The sequence below is a fragment of the Arachis hypogaea genome, chromosome 6, assembly GCF_003086295.3.
Source record: "Arachis hypogaea cultivar Tifrunner chromosome 6, arahy.Tifrunner.gnm2.J5K5, whole genome shotgun sequence".
NCBI lineage: Eukaryota > Viridiplantae > Streptophyta > Magnoliopsida > Fabales > Fabaceae > Arachis > Arachis hypogaea.
The window spans coordinates 20,189,913-20,205,644 of record NC_092041.1 but is presented as its reverse complement, the minus strand read 5'-3'; the positions used below and the strand labels follow the sequence as shown (position 1 = coordinate 20,205,644).

Genomic DNA, 15,732 nt, shown 5'->3' with positions numbered 1-15,732 from the left:
TTGTAAAAGCATAATGAAATTAATTTTGTCTTTAGTGAACAAATAAGCTTTTGGAGTGTTAAAAAATATTTATCATTATTCTACTAAGGGTAACATGTTTTGGACTTTAGCGATCACATCCCGAGACCATCAACTTATTTGGACAAAATGGAAAATATATAAATATTAATTTTTAAATCACATTTTTTTTAAATGAAGTATACTGATGTACAAAGTTATATTTAAATAAGTCATTGTTTGTAAACATTTTTATGAAAATTTCCTACCTATATCCTAATTGGAAAAAGGATACAACAACTTTTAGCGTGCATTGAGAGGCTCATTTTTTTTTTATATTGAAAACATGTGTGTGTTATGCTTTGTTATAGATACTAGGGGTGCAATACAGGTATGTGGAACAGTTTTATTTCAATCTTAGAAGAGAGAAATCGGACCGTTCAATTTTTTTTATATGAATTTTTGGTGTTATAAATCGGACGGTCTGATTTGTAAGGAGGGAAAATTTCGAATTTTGGACATTGAAATTGGACTGTCCAATTTGAGTGGATTTTAATTTTTTTGTTTTTGCAAAATGCAAATCGGACCATCCGAATTTAGTATAATATGAATATTTCAACGGTCCGAATATAAATCTGGGGTACAATTCCTTTTGTTTATAAGTGTATATATATATATGTGTGCCATCCGAGTTTCCAAATCTCTTCTTTTCTTTCGAGTTGTTCTTCTTCTTCCTGGATCTGTTCTAGTTCTTTCTTTAGTCTTTAGGTGTATTTTTATTATTTCAATTGAGTGTTAAAAAATTGAGAGTGGAAGATTTATAGTAATGTGAGTGAGAAATATGGATGATAGAGTCCTTTTAAAAGTATATTATTTTGGTCAGATTTTGTTACAAACATCTGAAGGAGTGAAATTTGTCTGTGAAAATTCATTAGATATTGTTATTCCGTTCATAATCTCATTCGAGGAACTAAAAGGTGTGATTTGTGAGAAGATAGATCTTGCGGTGTCAAGAAAAATATCATGCATTTTATATAGGTATCCTATACCGGTATTTGGCGGATTCGTTCAATTTCAAACCAGATATATAACTGATGAAGCGAGCATGCAAGAGATGTTTTCAGTGTATATGGAAAGTCGCGCTCAGATGCCGTTCATTGAGTTGTATATTGAGTTTGAGCAATCTGAGGCCGACCGAAATATCGAACGAGAAGATTACAATAGTGATAGTGAAGAAGAGTTTGAAAGCAATTATGAAGTTGTTAGTCAAGAGGGAGATGAAGTTCAAGGTGACAGCACTTGGGAGGCAAGTGTGACGGACGTTGCAAATGCATTGGCGAACGACCATCCGTTTGAGAAACCATCTTTCATGCGAGCGTTGGATTTGGAAACCATGCATGCTCCGGAGTTTCCTGAATATATGAATGCAGGTACGTGATGTAAAATTGAGATAATTACTTGATGTAAAATTTATTTATGTTAGTTTATCTGTAGTGATTAACGATTCTTTATGTTAATATTAAACCGTAGATTAACATGGTAGATATCGATTTGACATATGAAGATTTATTTATGTTAGTATGAAATTTTTGGTATGATTGAGTAACAAGTTATAGATAGATTTGACTTTTAATTTCAGTTATGAAATATTTGTTTTTAAATTTTTTAAGGTACGATTGCTTTTGTGGCAGAAATTTCTATTGTCGCAGATGGTGCATTTGCTGTTGGAATGGAATTCAGTTCCAGGGAAGCTATTATTATGGCGATGAAAGATTATACTATTCGAAGAGGTGTAGACTACAGAGTGTATGAGTTGGAGCCGCTAACCTTTTACGCCAAGTGTACGCAGTATGGATCAGGTTGTGATTGGCTTATCAGGGTTATCATGATCAGCAGAAAGTACTGTTGGGTTATAAGGAGGTATAATGGTAGTCACACTTGTACTAGAGCAACCATATCACAGGATCATTCGAAGCTGGATTCGAACACTATTGCAGAAGCGATAAAGCCGTTGGTTGAGGCTGACCCCTCGATAAAGGTAAAATCAGTTATTGCGGAAGTGTAGTCAAAGTTCAATTACACCATCAGCTATCGGAAAGCATGGTTGGCTAAGCAAAAAGCAGTGAAAAAATATTTTGGAGGTTGGGAAGCATCGTACGAAGCTTTGCCCATATGGTTTGAGGCAATGTGTCATAAGGAGCCATCAGCATTCGTCCATTTTGAGACTATGCCTGCATATCAAGGTGATGACTTGGTTACTGATATCCGGGTGTTGTCTCGAGTCTTCTGGAGTTACTATCCATGTATTAGAGCATTCAGACATTGTAAACCCGTTGTCCAGATAGATGGGACCCACTTGTACGGAAAGTATAAGGGTTGTCTGTTGGTTGCGGTTTCACAGGATGGTAACAATAATATTGTCCCAATTGCATTTGCTATTGTGGAGGGAGAGACTTCTGATGCATGGCACTTCTTTCTTAGCAACCTGCGACAACATGTGGTTACTCAAGATGGTGTGGGACTGATCTCTGTCCGACACGAATCCATCAATGCAGCTGTGGCCCACAGTAACGGAGCTTGGTCGCCTCCTAGAGCCTTCCACATGTTTTGCATCAGGCATACAGAGTCGAATTTTTTAAGAAAGTTTAAGGCACCTTACCTGCAGAAACTTGTGGTCAATATAGGTAACACCTAGTAATTCGAAGTGCATAGTTAATAGAGTTATCTTCATGCAGTGATTCTCATCTATGTTTTTTCCTCTGTTTTCTGTTATTGCACAGGATATTCGAGGACAGTCTGCGAGTACGAGTTGCGTTTCCAGTGTTTACCGGAACGGGGTGAGGCTTATACTAACTGGTTAAGCCGTATCCCCCGTGAACAGTATGCATTGGCATTCGACGGTGGTTATAGATGGGGACACATGACCACAAATCTAGTGGAATGCATCAACTTAGTCTTGAAGGGTGCACGAAATTTTCCTATCACTGCACATGTCAAGGCGACGTTCTACAGGCTTAATGAGTTGTTCACACAAAAACGAGCCGAGGCGGAGGCCCGGATTAATGCTGGACATATTTTTTCTGAGATTGTGACCTCTAAATTGCATGCAAATCAACTTGCATCAGGAAACATCCAGGTGAGTTGCTTTGACAGGCAGAATGAGGTTTTTGAGGTGCGTGAGATGCCAAGTGGAGTGGAGTACACCGTCGACCTCCGTCGACACCGATGTGACTGTGGTGAGTTCCAGGTGGACCGTATTCCTTGTCGACATGTGTTTGCATGTTGTGCGAATCAACGGCTAGATTGGCAAGTGTATGTACATGACGTTTATAAGATGGACCAAATTCGACATGTTTACCGAGCCAAGTTTATGCCACTTGGGAATCCTACTACATGGCCTGCTTATAATGGGCCTCGATTCGTGCCCAATCCGTTCTTGCGACGAGTTGCCAAAGGTCGCCCAAGGATGACTCGTTTCTTGAACGAGATGGACACAAGAATGCTACGTGGTCCTAGGAGGTGTAGGCAATGTGGAGCCGAAGGCCACAGCCGTAGTAGATGCAGTCAAGCCGGAGGCAACAATGCTCAGTAGAGTTATGTATTTCACATTTTATCATGCTTTATTTATGACATTTGTGACCACATGTTTTATCCAATCCCTATATGAATTTTGACATTTCACTCTGATCTTTGTCTTTTGATGGTTGTTATTGCTTTTAAGTTGCTTTAGTATTGTATTTGTACTACATAAGGTTTTTTTTTGACGTGATACCACATAATGTTTTAAGCTTTTCTTTCTAACAAGCCCAATCAGCAAAAAAGTTTTCACATTTTAAAATATGCTATGTACAAAATTTGGATCAAAACCTAATCACATTCATGTGCATTTCCAATCAAAATTCAAGGTTGCAACAACAACAATAATTGAAGGAAAAATTATTGATATATGATGATAGCAACCGATATCAGTCCATGATATTTCCGCCTTTTTCAAACATAGTAATGATAGAAACAAAACCTAAATGATAGTCATGAAAAAGTAGTTAACAAGGACATAGAATAGTTTAGTCATACACATAACTTCTTAAAAACAACATCCACTACTTTCTCATGGACCACTTTACATCTTTCACAAACTTCTTGCATTTTTTGGCGGCCTTCTTGAACACAGATGGGGTGAATCGATTAGCACTACGGCGAGGCGGATCAACCCTCAGATTGTAGGCTTTGCTTGTCTCAGCTGGAGTCCGTGCCTTACCTATACATATATTAATTTAACAACTCATCCAACGATGAATATAAAAATATTAATTAACAGCACCATCTAATATTGAATCTAATAATACTAATGAACAACACCATCCAAACATGAATCTAATAATAGAAATGAGTAGCACCATCAAACATGAATACCATTATAATACTAATGAACAGCACCATCCAAACATGAATCTATCACAATAGTTACGAATCTAACCTCAATCAACATCAAATGCTAATATGAACCTACCATAAGTAGTGAAACAACAAAAGAGTTAACTCTTAACCAAACCTACATCATAACCATGACCAGACTCATCGTCTTCGGATTCTTCATTATCATCCATATCATCATCCTCGGACTCATCGTCCTCCGGCTCGTCTACTAGATAGTCATCGGCCCCTTGCTCAATTGTCTTAGGATTCTCCTCAATTAGACCCATTGAAACACGTCGTGGGTCTTGGCTGATAAGAATTTCTCGACCATCTTCACTCCTACTAGAGTCTCCAGATACTACCCCTCCAGAAGTTACTGAGGGGTGCGGCACGAAAACCTCGCATCCAAGGAATACCTACCCGCCATAATATCAGGCTGATGGCTAGTATGTGACCGGCTAGAATCTGCAGCCATAAACCCAAGTAATTGGCTAAATGAAGCCCCCTCTCTTGTGTCAAACTGTGAAGAACCCCAGTACTGCTGATATAAAGGCATAGACGGGGTAAACAATGTCTGAGGTACATATGGATTCGAGGACTGTGGTTGTTCTTATGGAGGTTGAGGTTGGGGTGGTGGTGACTGTGGCTCATCATTCTCCTGCTCTTGGGGGTCATCCTCCCTAACTGAATTACCATCATCATTCTCTTGTACCACAAGATCTGACAAGTTCAGGTGGTTGCCATATTTTTTACGGTACCAATCCATGTAAATCTCTAAAGGATGATGTGGAGCCACTAAATTCTCAGTAAGAATGTGATTATACCTATTTGTCCACTGCATCACCCAAAATGAATGAGTCGGGGTTGTGGTCCAGTCAAGATTCTTAGGACCAGTAAGGACCTCCCCGTGTGCCAGATCCAAACTCCGTTCCTGGTGAGGGACTACCTGAATGAAACTGAATTGTCGCCTAATCCGATCGGTTGCATGCCACTCAATGCATTCAAATGATACTAATGGCACCGTAGCACTCCACACAATTGAGTCCATATAGATTTCTGGAGGAATTGTGTCTAGCTCAATGCGATCAACAGCATAGGCCTGCCACACAAACTACACATAACAAAAGAAACAAATAATTACTAAACATCCAACAGTTACACTATAATTTCGTACATATACTCCTTTATTCAAAACAAACCTAGCCTTCCTGAAGATCATCAAATGCCTTCCTAAAGTGAGAAAGACTAAGATATCTATAGCGTCCACCTCCACGGTCCCAGTTACGCCACCTAATATAATTTATCTCATTAACACAATACAATGCTAACTATGAATGTACGATGTAAGTCAACAATGTTACCTATTTACAAGTGAAAAACTGTGGGGCTCCTTAGGAACCGGCGCAAGCTAGCAACAAGACCATCGATTTCTTTGCAGTCAAAACGAGAAGCCCTGCATAACGACCTGTACAGGTGTGCTAGGCATGCCGAACCCCAACTATACTGTCCGATACTGCCAAAATCATGAAGCAAAGGCAGAAACTTTCAGTGCACACCTACCCCAGACTTGTCTTCAAATAATAATGTACCAAATAACAACATAATGTGGCACTTCATGTACCTCTGAATACTGTCTTCATCAATGCACTGAATACGCTCCTTTAAATTCTAAAGCCATACCAACTTTATAAAACTTCCTCTACAGTCTGACTTACTCGGCATAGCTCCAAAATGGTGCAAACACTCAGCTTCTAAGGCTTCATGGCTACTCAAAGTCACTCCTGTCACTGGCATACCGTTGATCGGAAGATCGAGAATCAAAGCCACATCTTCTAGTGTCACAGTACACTCACCAACTAGAAAGTGAAAGATGTGTGTCCGGATGCCACCTCTCAACAAGAGCATTTACTAGGCCTTTCTGGCATTGAACTATTCCAATTTGAGAAACATAAAAAAACCCAATAAACTGTAAATACTCCTCTACAGCATGATTGTATCTATCCGGAGGCAACAGATGATTACATATCAAATTTCATGAACTCTACAAAAACATAACAAATTATTAGTAAATTAATAATAAACCTAATTCAATATAAAAGGGCCTAATTCTCTAATAATAGTAACTAATTTACTAGACTAACACTAATTTAGTAACTAACATAGAAACAACTAACTTAGTAATTATTTAAGTATCATTATTAAAAATATTTCGATCGAACTAATTTCCTAATAGTAGTAGCTAATTAAATTTTTATACTAATACTAATTCAACACTTTACATCAAAATTATTAATAATTATTAATAATTCTAACTTTTTAATCTAACTCTAACATACTGTTACGTAAATATTTGACTAAATTTCTTGTTACATAATTATTTATTTACATATTCATAGTTGAATGAATAATAATAATTCTTAGATCACCAACATTTATAATTACTAACTAACTATTAATAACAACTAATAATTAAATAAATCTAATTCTTACTCAATTAATAATATTTCACCTATTATTAAATCCTCAACTACAACAATATATTTACATTATATCAATTTAAATATCCAACAATAAATAACAATATGAAATTACCGTAACAAAATATATCAATAACATATATCATATATTACACAAAATTTAATTCTTAACCATAATTCTCAAAATTATTAGAAGAAATAATTAGACTAGCCGTAAACACATAATCTATAAAATTATTACACCAAGATCTAAACATATATTTTCTACTAACCAATCATATTAATGTAATTCAAATATTTTTATTCATTACAACTAATTAAATCTAAATATATAAATTTTTAACTAATCCTTAAATATACATTTCTAAACTTCTAAAAATAGTAATAATAAATCTGTAATAATAACATAAATTTTGAAATAAAATAAATTAAAAATTTAACTTACATAATTAGAATGGCAGAGATAATTGATAATATATAGTTTAAGACGATCAACATCTTTAACTTTTTTTTTGGCATTGTAATTTTTTTTTTACAGTGCAAGAAGCAAAAATTTTTGCTAGTAAAGATGGAAAAGCAGAGAAAAAATAGTGAAACTTGAGATGCAGGAAGGAAAAATGACTTCTGAGGGGGAGTGGGGCTTCAAAGGGGAGATAGTCACACATGGAGGGGCACCATTGTTGGGAGACTGCATGCTCGACACCTGGCCTACAACCAACAAATCGGACGGTCCGATTTGCTCCCCTCTAATCGGACCGTCCGATTATTCACCCCAAATCCGGACCGTCCGATTTCAGTCACATTGACACCACACTCCAGTATTGCACCCATGTACCCCATAATGATGTCTCACACCATTCCTAGCTCCATAACAAAAATAAAAAGCGGCATTGAAATGTACAAAGCACTGTCAATACATAAAGCTACCATATTTATGTTTCTACTGCTAAATAAGTTAAAAGGGATGAGTAGACCTTTTCTTCAGTAGAATAAATTTAGTTGTAAAAATAGTTAACTCATTTCTAATAATAATAATAATAATAATCAATAGAAATAAATCATAGAAATGTAACAAAATAAATTTTTCCTTTAGTGAACAAATAATATTTTGGTTTATAAAAATATCTATATCAAAACAAGTAAGAACCAAGTATTGTAAATATAGGAGCATTTTCCATAACTGCTAATAAAAAAAATGACTCAATGTTTACTTGGATATTGTTAAAAGCTACATATTTGTTCCTATACTTCATCCTTATTATAAATTTTATAGGTTCTCAATCTAAATACATAACTCAAATCTATATACACCATACACACACAAAGCTCTGAATTTGTCCTCAACAATTTTTCATAAAGAATTTTTAGTTGCATTTAGAGGATGAGTGATATCACACCAAAGAAAACAACACTGCCATATCTTGGTGATAATATCCTATGAAAGATCTTTGCTAAGGCTGATGGAAAAATAATTGGTAGACGCAGAACCATCAACAAGATGTGGAATGGCAGGCTATCCAGACCATTGTTTGCCAAGCAGCACTGGGACGAGACCAAGGATAAGGACATAAGTGTCATTGTTGGGGTTGGATATCCTACTTCGGATACTGACTCATAATGGGTTTCAAGAACTGTTATAGATGCTGGACAACAAATCCCACTACACATTCCTGCTCTCATCAATTAGTTCGAGTATTACTCAGTGATCGGGTCTGATCATGGTGTGCTATGTATTAAACTTTCTCAAAAGAGAATGGAGTCCAGCTTGCCGATTTGGAATCCGCTCACTAGACAATTGAATACTGTCTCTCTGATGAGGCAAAAAAACATCGTATCTACTCGGTTTTTATGCTTTTGAATTTTTGCATGATACTATGGAGTATCGTATTGTCCATTTATACAAGAGAAACTATTATGACAGAACCATGGCATGGTCTCTCTATAACTCAAATGAAAATGATTGGACTCAGTCCGGTTTGTTTCAAAGTGATGTTAAAAAGTTGAGTCCCAATTGTGTTGTGGACAAGGGTATTGCATACTAGATCAGCTGGGATGGTCAAAGCTATACTTATTCAACTATGATAGGCATGTTTACATTGCAAGAAAAGGTATTCCATCAATCGAGAATCCCGCTCGAGGCAAAGACAACATATCACTCCCTCACACACTTCAACAACGGTGTTGGATTCATATCATTTGAAATGGTTGGATATAGTAGAACCATTGTGGTGTGGGATATCAAGCATGATCATCAGAATCAATTGCATTGGAAAAAGTTGGTTAAGATTTCAGAACTTGGCATTCCATATAATCCTACTCGATTTGTGGGAAAAATATTATTTCTATTATGGAATATATGACAAGTTATACCGGTGTTAATGACGGTGTAAGAACCGATGTTTTGATATCAAGAGTTGGGTACAAATTCGCGAAAGAAAAGCATTTGATGCACCAAAGCTTTTAGGAGAATATGCCTGTTAAGACCGTGACTTTGCACTCGAAGAGTCTTTACATGGTCTGATGGTTTGTGAAGTGAAGAGAAGAGAACAAGCTCAAAAGTTTTTTTTTGTTAGTAAGTTTCATGCTGCAAGTTTAGTATTTAAATTTAATTATGCTGAATCAGTTGAAGTGTTTAGTGTTTAGACAATTTATGGTTAATGTAATAGTTGTGCGTTATTTTTTAGTTAGCCTCATGATGTATGAAGTGGGATAGAAGATATGTAAAGAGTAACAATCATCATGTCTTATATTGCATTAAGAACTAGGAGAGCAATATAACACGTACAACTATTATATGAAAATATTCAATGCAAGATTCCAGCAAAATGAGTGGTAATTTATTAAAATACTTTAGACTATGTGTAGTTTAGTTGTAACTGATTAACATAAATTTAAAATGAATTCTAAAAAGGTAGCATAAGGAGAAGACAATTAAAAACATTTTAAATAGCTTGGATAAAACTCAATTGATTTACAAAGCATCTTACGTTGTTTTATACAGAAAAAAAAATTGAATAACTTATAAATGATCTATATTACTGTCTACATAATTAATAAGGTTCTACAAAAAATCGAGCTGTAATTACTAAAATATTTTCTACAAAAAGTATAAAAAAATTATAGTAAAGAGAAGCTTATTAGTAACAAATTTAATAGCTTGGATATAACTCATTTAGGACACAAAGTAACTTGCATTTATTTATAAAAGAAAGAAAAGCTGAATAACTTACCATGTATCTTTATATTTAAGTAAATATTTTAAAATTGATGTTAAATTAAAAATATTTAAATTACTTTTATGTTTAAAAAAAAGTATTTTAGGATAGCTAAAAAGTTGACATCATTTAGACTACAACAGATATAGGAAAACCGATGATCTGATGTTGAATATAGTATATATATTGAATATAACAATTTAAGGAAAAGTCTAGGGGCCAGCAATTTTTGTGATTGTTAGCTATCAATTAGCCATCAATGATGATTTGATGGTGTGAGATTGGTGTAAGATTTCATCCAATGGCTCACCTTCCTCTGCTGGTCAAAATTCAATAAAACTGCTGGCTCTCTAGCATTGCTCACAATTTAATATAGTATTAAATGCCTCTTGCACTTAATTAAAAGAGAAAAAATAATATACTTTAAGCAGTTTAATCGATTATCAAATACATATACCATGTTCGAAGAAAGGGATATTATGAAGAGGATAACAAAAAAATATAGTATTTTATTAAAATACTATTTATAATAATAAATACAAAGAAGATAGTATAAAGAGAGAAGCTTATTAGAAACATTTTAAATAGACTAAATATAACCCATTTAGGACATAGAATATTCCAATTATTTAAGAATATCTTACTAGCTATCTTTATACATAAAAAAGTGTTTTAAACCCAAAATAATTGAAATTATTTAAGTTATACAAATTTTAAAATGTATTTTAAATTTGCGAGAAAAAAAATCAAAATAATGGATTCTAACAAATAAAGGAGAACCAATGACCTAATATTAAACATGGTATGTATGTATGTAGATATATTGGATATAGGTAATATTTATAGTATAAAATGCAAGGGTGTACTCACTTAAGATGTTAAGAAAAAAAAATTTAACCATCACAATATAGTTTATATCAAATATACATACCATATCTGAAGAGAAAGATCTTATAAAGATGAGTGATAATTTTCTGCAATACTTATTATAATAAATATGATAGAGATAGTATAAAGAGAAGCTTAATAGGTCCATTCTAAATAGCTAGGATCTAACTCACTTATATCAAAAGCCTCTTGCATTTAATTGAAGAAAAAAACATAAAATCAATAATGTATAAATTATTTTTAGAGTTCACCAAATCAGTAATAATGTGCTATAAAAAGAAATCACTTGGGCTTTAGCATAAACCAAATTCCATCATTTTTTTTTAAAAAACTTATATTTTTAATTAAAGGACTTTTATTTTGAAAAAAAAAAATTAAGTTTGGTAGAATCCAACAACTAAAGAAAAACTAATGACTTGATGTTGAACAAAATAAACATTTTAATGAAAACACCCAAGATGCAGTAAAATTTTAATCCTATGTAGTAAGATAATTGCAACACCAGTAGATACATTAACAAGAAGCCACAAACATCACATGTATTAGCAAACCTTGCATCTGTTCAAGTAAGAATAACAACTTTTCAACTCTTCAAAGAAAGATATATATCATTATGTGGTTCTTCAGATCTATGCACTACTAATCACGCTAAAAAAGAACTTATCCATGGATAGTCAAAGTTTCTTGGTCGCTAGAGGTAAAAGGAGGAGTATTATGACTGAGAAAAGGAAGAAGATCACGACACTGCAGCAAAAAAAAGAGAATACAACGCCGAAGACAATCCCACGTCGTCTAACCAGTTTGAACTCATTGGAACAAACAAGAGGTATGTATTTGTGTGTTAAAATAGATTCATAGGTTGAAGAGATAGAGAATAATATAATATTGAACACTTAGTTTGTGAATGAACATTTATTGAGTAAATAATTAGTTTGTGCATTATTGCTTGCATTTCATTTTTTATTGTAACATAGTAGACGAAAGATCGACATGGGACAAAATTAGAGAAAGTTTGACATTCTCCGCGAGCAACAAGTCCGAAGCCCGGCAAAAAATGTCTCAATGCACCATACACTAACATTTTCATCGGATAGTTTGGGCAATACTGAGGTTAACTCATCCTACTAGATAACGCATCCAAAAAGTAAGTAAAGCTAAATCATAATTAAAATGTTGGCTCATTCAAACTAATGTGTTATACTAATTAAAAAGCCAAATAAATATATATACAGATGGCATAAGGTTGACGAATCTAATTAGAAATATTCTAAATATATTGGATATAATTTATCTAGGCCACAAAGCCTCTTGCATTTAGGTAAAAAGAAATAGGACTATAATTAACTTATTATGATTATATTAATAAATTGTTTTAAATTTTTCCAAATAATTTAAACTATTTAAAGTACATGTATATTTGAAAAAGTACACTAGATTGGTTTTGTCATAAAAATTAGTTAAGACATAGAAAAATTGGTGGTGTTCCGAGGGTTACCTGAAACTGTAGGTCGATCTCGGATGAGATCTTCTGTGCTAGTCGAAGCCGACGTATCCGGCGGGTGTGTAGTGGCCGGAGCTGGTGTGTCCGACTTGTGGAACTGAGAATGCTACTGATCCTTCGTACCCAGAGGGTGGGGGGTACCTGCAAGGGACTCCAATGCTTAAGTTAGCAAGGGTATTAAACATGTATTGAGTAGAATCAGAGTATGAGTTATACATGGGTGCTCCAGTGTATTTATAATGGTGAGATATGACCTTCTGTGGATAAGATAAGTTAGTTATCTTATCTTATCTTTATCTTATCTTCAGGTGAGGTCATCTTATCTTCAAGGGAACCGCCCTTCTCCCTGTAGGCTTGGGCTGCCCTTTGGATTTGGGACGTGTTCCTTTATTTGGGCCCTTTGTTTGGGCTTTCCTGTGACTTGGCCGAGCTCTTTGAGAAGAGGTCGGGTTGTCTTGACCTGAAGAGGTCGGTCGCTTTGTCTGTCGAACATCTCGGGTCAGACAGCTCGACCCAGGGTATGAACAATGCCCCTGCTTGAGCTCGGACTTCTTTGAGGTCGAGTCTTTGACTTCGGTCCTTCTTTGGTGAAGCCGAACTCAAGCATTTTGTTGATTCCTTTATAGCAGCTTTTGAATGTAGAACGTTTTTCTCTAAAAGCGCGCGTTTTTATATCAGCGCTTTTTTGGGGACGCGAGAGGGTTTTAATATCTGCATTTAATTGGCATTAATTGCCCCGTTTTCTCTTGGTCTTTTATTTTGAATTTCTAAATCAAAAAATGGTTTCTCTTCTTCACTCCTTCTTCGTAACTTCTCTCTTTACTCTCTCATTTTCTGTTTCTTTCGTAGTTTCTTCCATCTGTTCTGTCGCTGCTTTCTGTGGAAGAGGGGTGACTTCTAGGTTTTTTCCTCCGCAGTTTTTCGCTTTCGAGGGGTGGCTTTGTGGCTTCTGTTCTTTCAGCTTTTGAGGTTTTCTTCTACCTTTTTCCAGGTTTATTTTTTCTTTCTTCTGTTTCCTTATATGTGGGAAGTTTACATTTCGTTTAGAGGAAGTTTGGGTCTTTCTAATTTTATCATGCCCGATTGTTGCATGCTCTAGAATTTCTTTGTTTATGGTGTGAATCTTTTTCCTTGTTGCTTGGATCTTTTTCTTTATGTTGTCGTCGTTTTTGCTTGTGCCTTCACTGATGATTTTTGCTTGATTCCGGGAAAGTTTGCGTCTTTGCTGTTTTTCTGCTTGGCATTTTTGGTGTTTTTGACAATGAACTGTAGAAGAGTGGCGTCTTTGCATTTTTACTTTCTTTGTATCCTTTGAGACTTTGATATCTTTTTGATGAGTGTCAGGACGTGAGCTGTAGAGATTTCCTAAAAAACCTTGCTTTGTTACTGCCTCCAAGGGATGCCCCAGGACTTTTGGCTTGAGTCTTGGGGTTTTCCTTCTCTGTTTGTCCGTTCGTCGAGTTGTTTTGCCTCTCATCCGAGATGTTTTTTAAAGTAATCCGCTCTTCTTTTCTTTTTGTAGGATTTTAGTTGGCCTCATGTCTTCCCGAAACAACGTTGTAGAGATGCCTTCCCAGGTCCCTGAGGGCATGGCCAATTGGGTGGACTCGATGGTTCTTATGTGTGTCTCTCTGGTTGATTATGAGTTTTGCGCGCAGCTTAGGCAGTTTCATAGTGTCTGTAGTAATCCTGGTGATGAGAAGAACTATGAACTTGTCCCTCCCTCTTCTGACGAGAGAGTCTGCTTCTCTACTCGGGTTGTTGATGATCGCCCTTTCTTCTATGTTTATGACTTTTTCTTTGGTCAGCTGGGTATCACCCTTCCCTTTACTAAATTTGAGATCGACCTATTATGGTCCTGTAATGTCGCCCCCTCTCAACTTCACCCTAATTCCTGGGGGTTTCATAAAGATTTTTCAATTGTTGTGCAATGGTTTTGGTATCCCTGCTTCCCAATCTCTCTTTTTCTATCTGTTTGTCTTGACTAAACCCGGAGTGGTAAAAAAGAAGGCAGCTTGGGTCTCCTTCCGCTCTACCCAAGAAAATAAGGTTTTTTCCATGTTTGATGAGTCATTCCGTGATTTTAAAAACTACTTTTTCAAGGTCCGAGCTGTTGAAGGAGCTCGACCCTTCTTTCTGGATGAAAATGACGAGCCTGCTTTTCCCTTGGAATGGCAAAAAGATGTGAGGGTGTCCCGATATACGTGGAAAATGTTGGATGAGGCTGAGCGAGCCTTTGTGACTGTCTTGAAAGAACACTGGGGTCAACCTCCCCATCTCGACACAAAGAAATTTCTAACCAATCCCTCTCTTCTTAAAACTGAGCTGGGTATTTTGTGTTTCCTATTTTATCTGTTCTATATTACTCGTAACTGTCTTTTCTGACTTGTAGCTTAATTTCTGTTTTATTTGTAGAGGCGATGAAGAATAATGAATCCATGAAAGCTTTTAAAAGAGCGCAGAGGGCGACTGCTGCCAAAAATATCTCGGCCAAGGCGGCTGGGGAAGGATCCTCCCAAGTGCACGTGAAGCCGTCTGTGCCGAGTTCCCCTGGGGTGAAGAAGGTGATCCCTACTCCCCGAGTTCGTCTGGTGGATCCTCACCTTACTTCTGCTGCTCCTTCTGTTGCTCCTCCCAATAAAAAGCAAAAAACAGCTGAGCCTTTCGACCTCAATGCTCCCGACTTTAATGCCATTGAATTTGTGGATCAGCAAATCGGTCCCTATGGTACCCTCTCCATGGACGATGTGTCCATCCTCCATTATTTGTAATTTATGGCCCGAAATCACGTACAGATGGCGTATATGGCGGCTGCTATATACCGGACTGCTTAGAATCTTCCTCTCCATGCTACCAAAGCTTTTATGGAGGAGGCAAAGCAGGCGTTTGACCGGATGAAGGGGCTGAAGGAGGAACTTGAATTAAAGGTGACCAAGTTGGAGAAGGATCTAGAGAATGAAAAGGCTAGTTCCCTTTCACTGGTAGCTTCTTTGAGGTTGGCCGAGGACACAACCCTGATGCATAAGGAGAGTTACGTTACAACTTATTGGGAGGTGATGCGTCTGAGGGGGGAGTTGGACAATGCCCGGGAAGATTATTCTGAGTTCCAAGGTCATCTTGTTGGCAGCGTGACTGCTGCTTACGAGAACTTGAAAGAGCAAGTTCGGGTCATTGCTCCCGAGGCCGATCTCGCCCTTTTCAGCTTGGACAACGTTGTCAGGGATGGCAAGATTATCCC

At 36.2% G+C, this 15,732-nt stretch overlaps 1 protein-coding gene across 1 annotated transcript; it reads left to right on the top strand.

Moving 5' to 3' along the window:
- The first annotated feature begins 2,224 nt into the window (after positions 1-2,224).
- Positions 2,225-3,589, top strand: LOC112805435 (uncharacterized). Its single transcript, XM_025847822.1, has 2 exons — positions 2,225-2,681; positions 2,778-3,589. Exons 1-2 carry the CDS (start codon positions 2,225-2,227, stop codon positions 3,587-3,589), a joined length of 1,269 nt encoding a protein of 422 aa, XP_025703607.1.
- The last annotated feature ends 12,143 nt before the right edge of the window (positions 3,590-15,732 follow it).

Bases quoted from the DNA above. Each gene is read 5' to 3' on its own strand.
- LOC112805435 (XM_025847822.1), top strand. From the start codon at position 2,225: ATGCCTGCATATCAAGGTGATGACTTGGTTACTGATATCCGGGTGTTG. The intron at 2,682-2,777 runs GTAACACCTAGT...GTTATTGCACAG, and splicing joins GAAACTTGTGGTCAATATAG to GATATTCGAGGACAGTCTGC.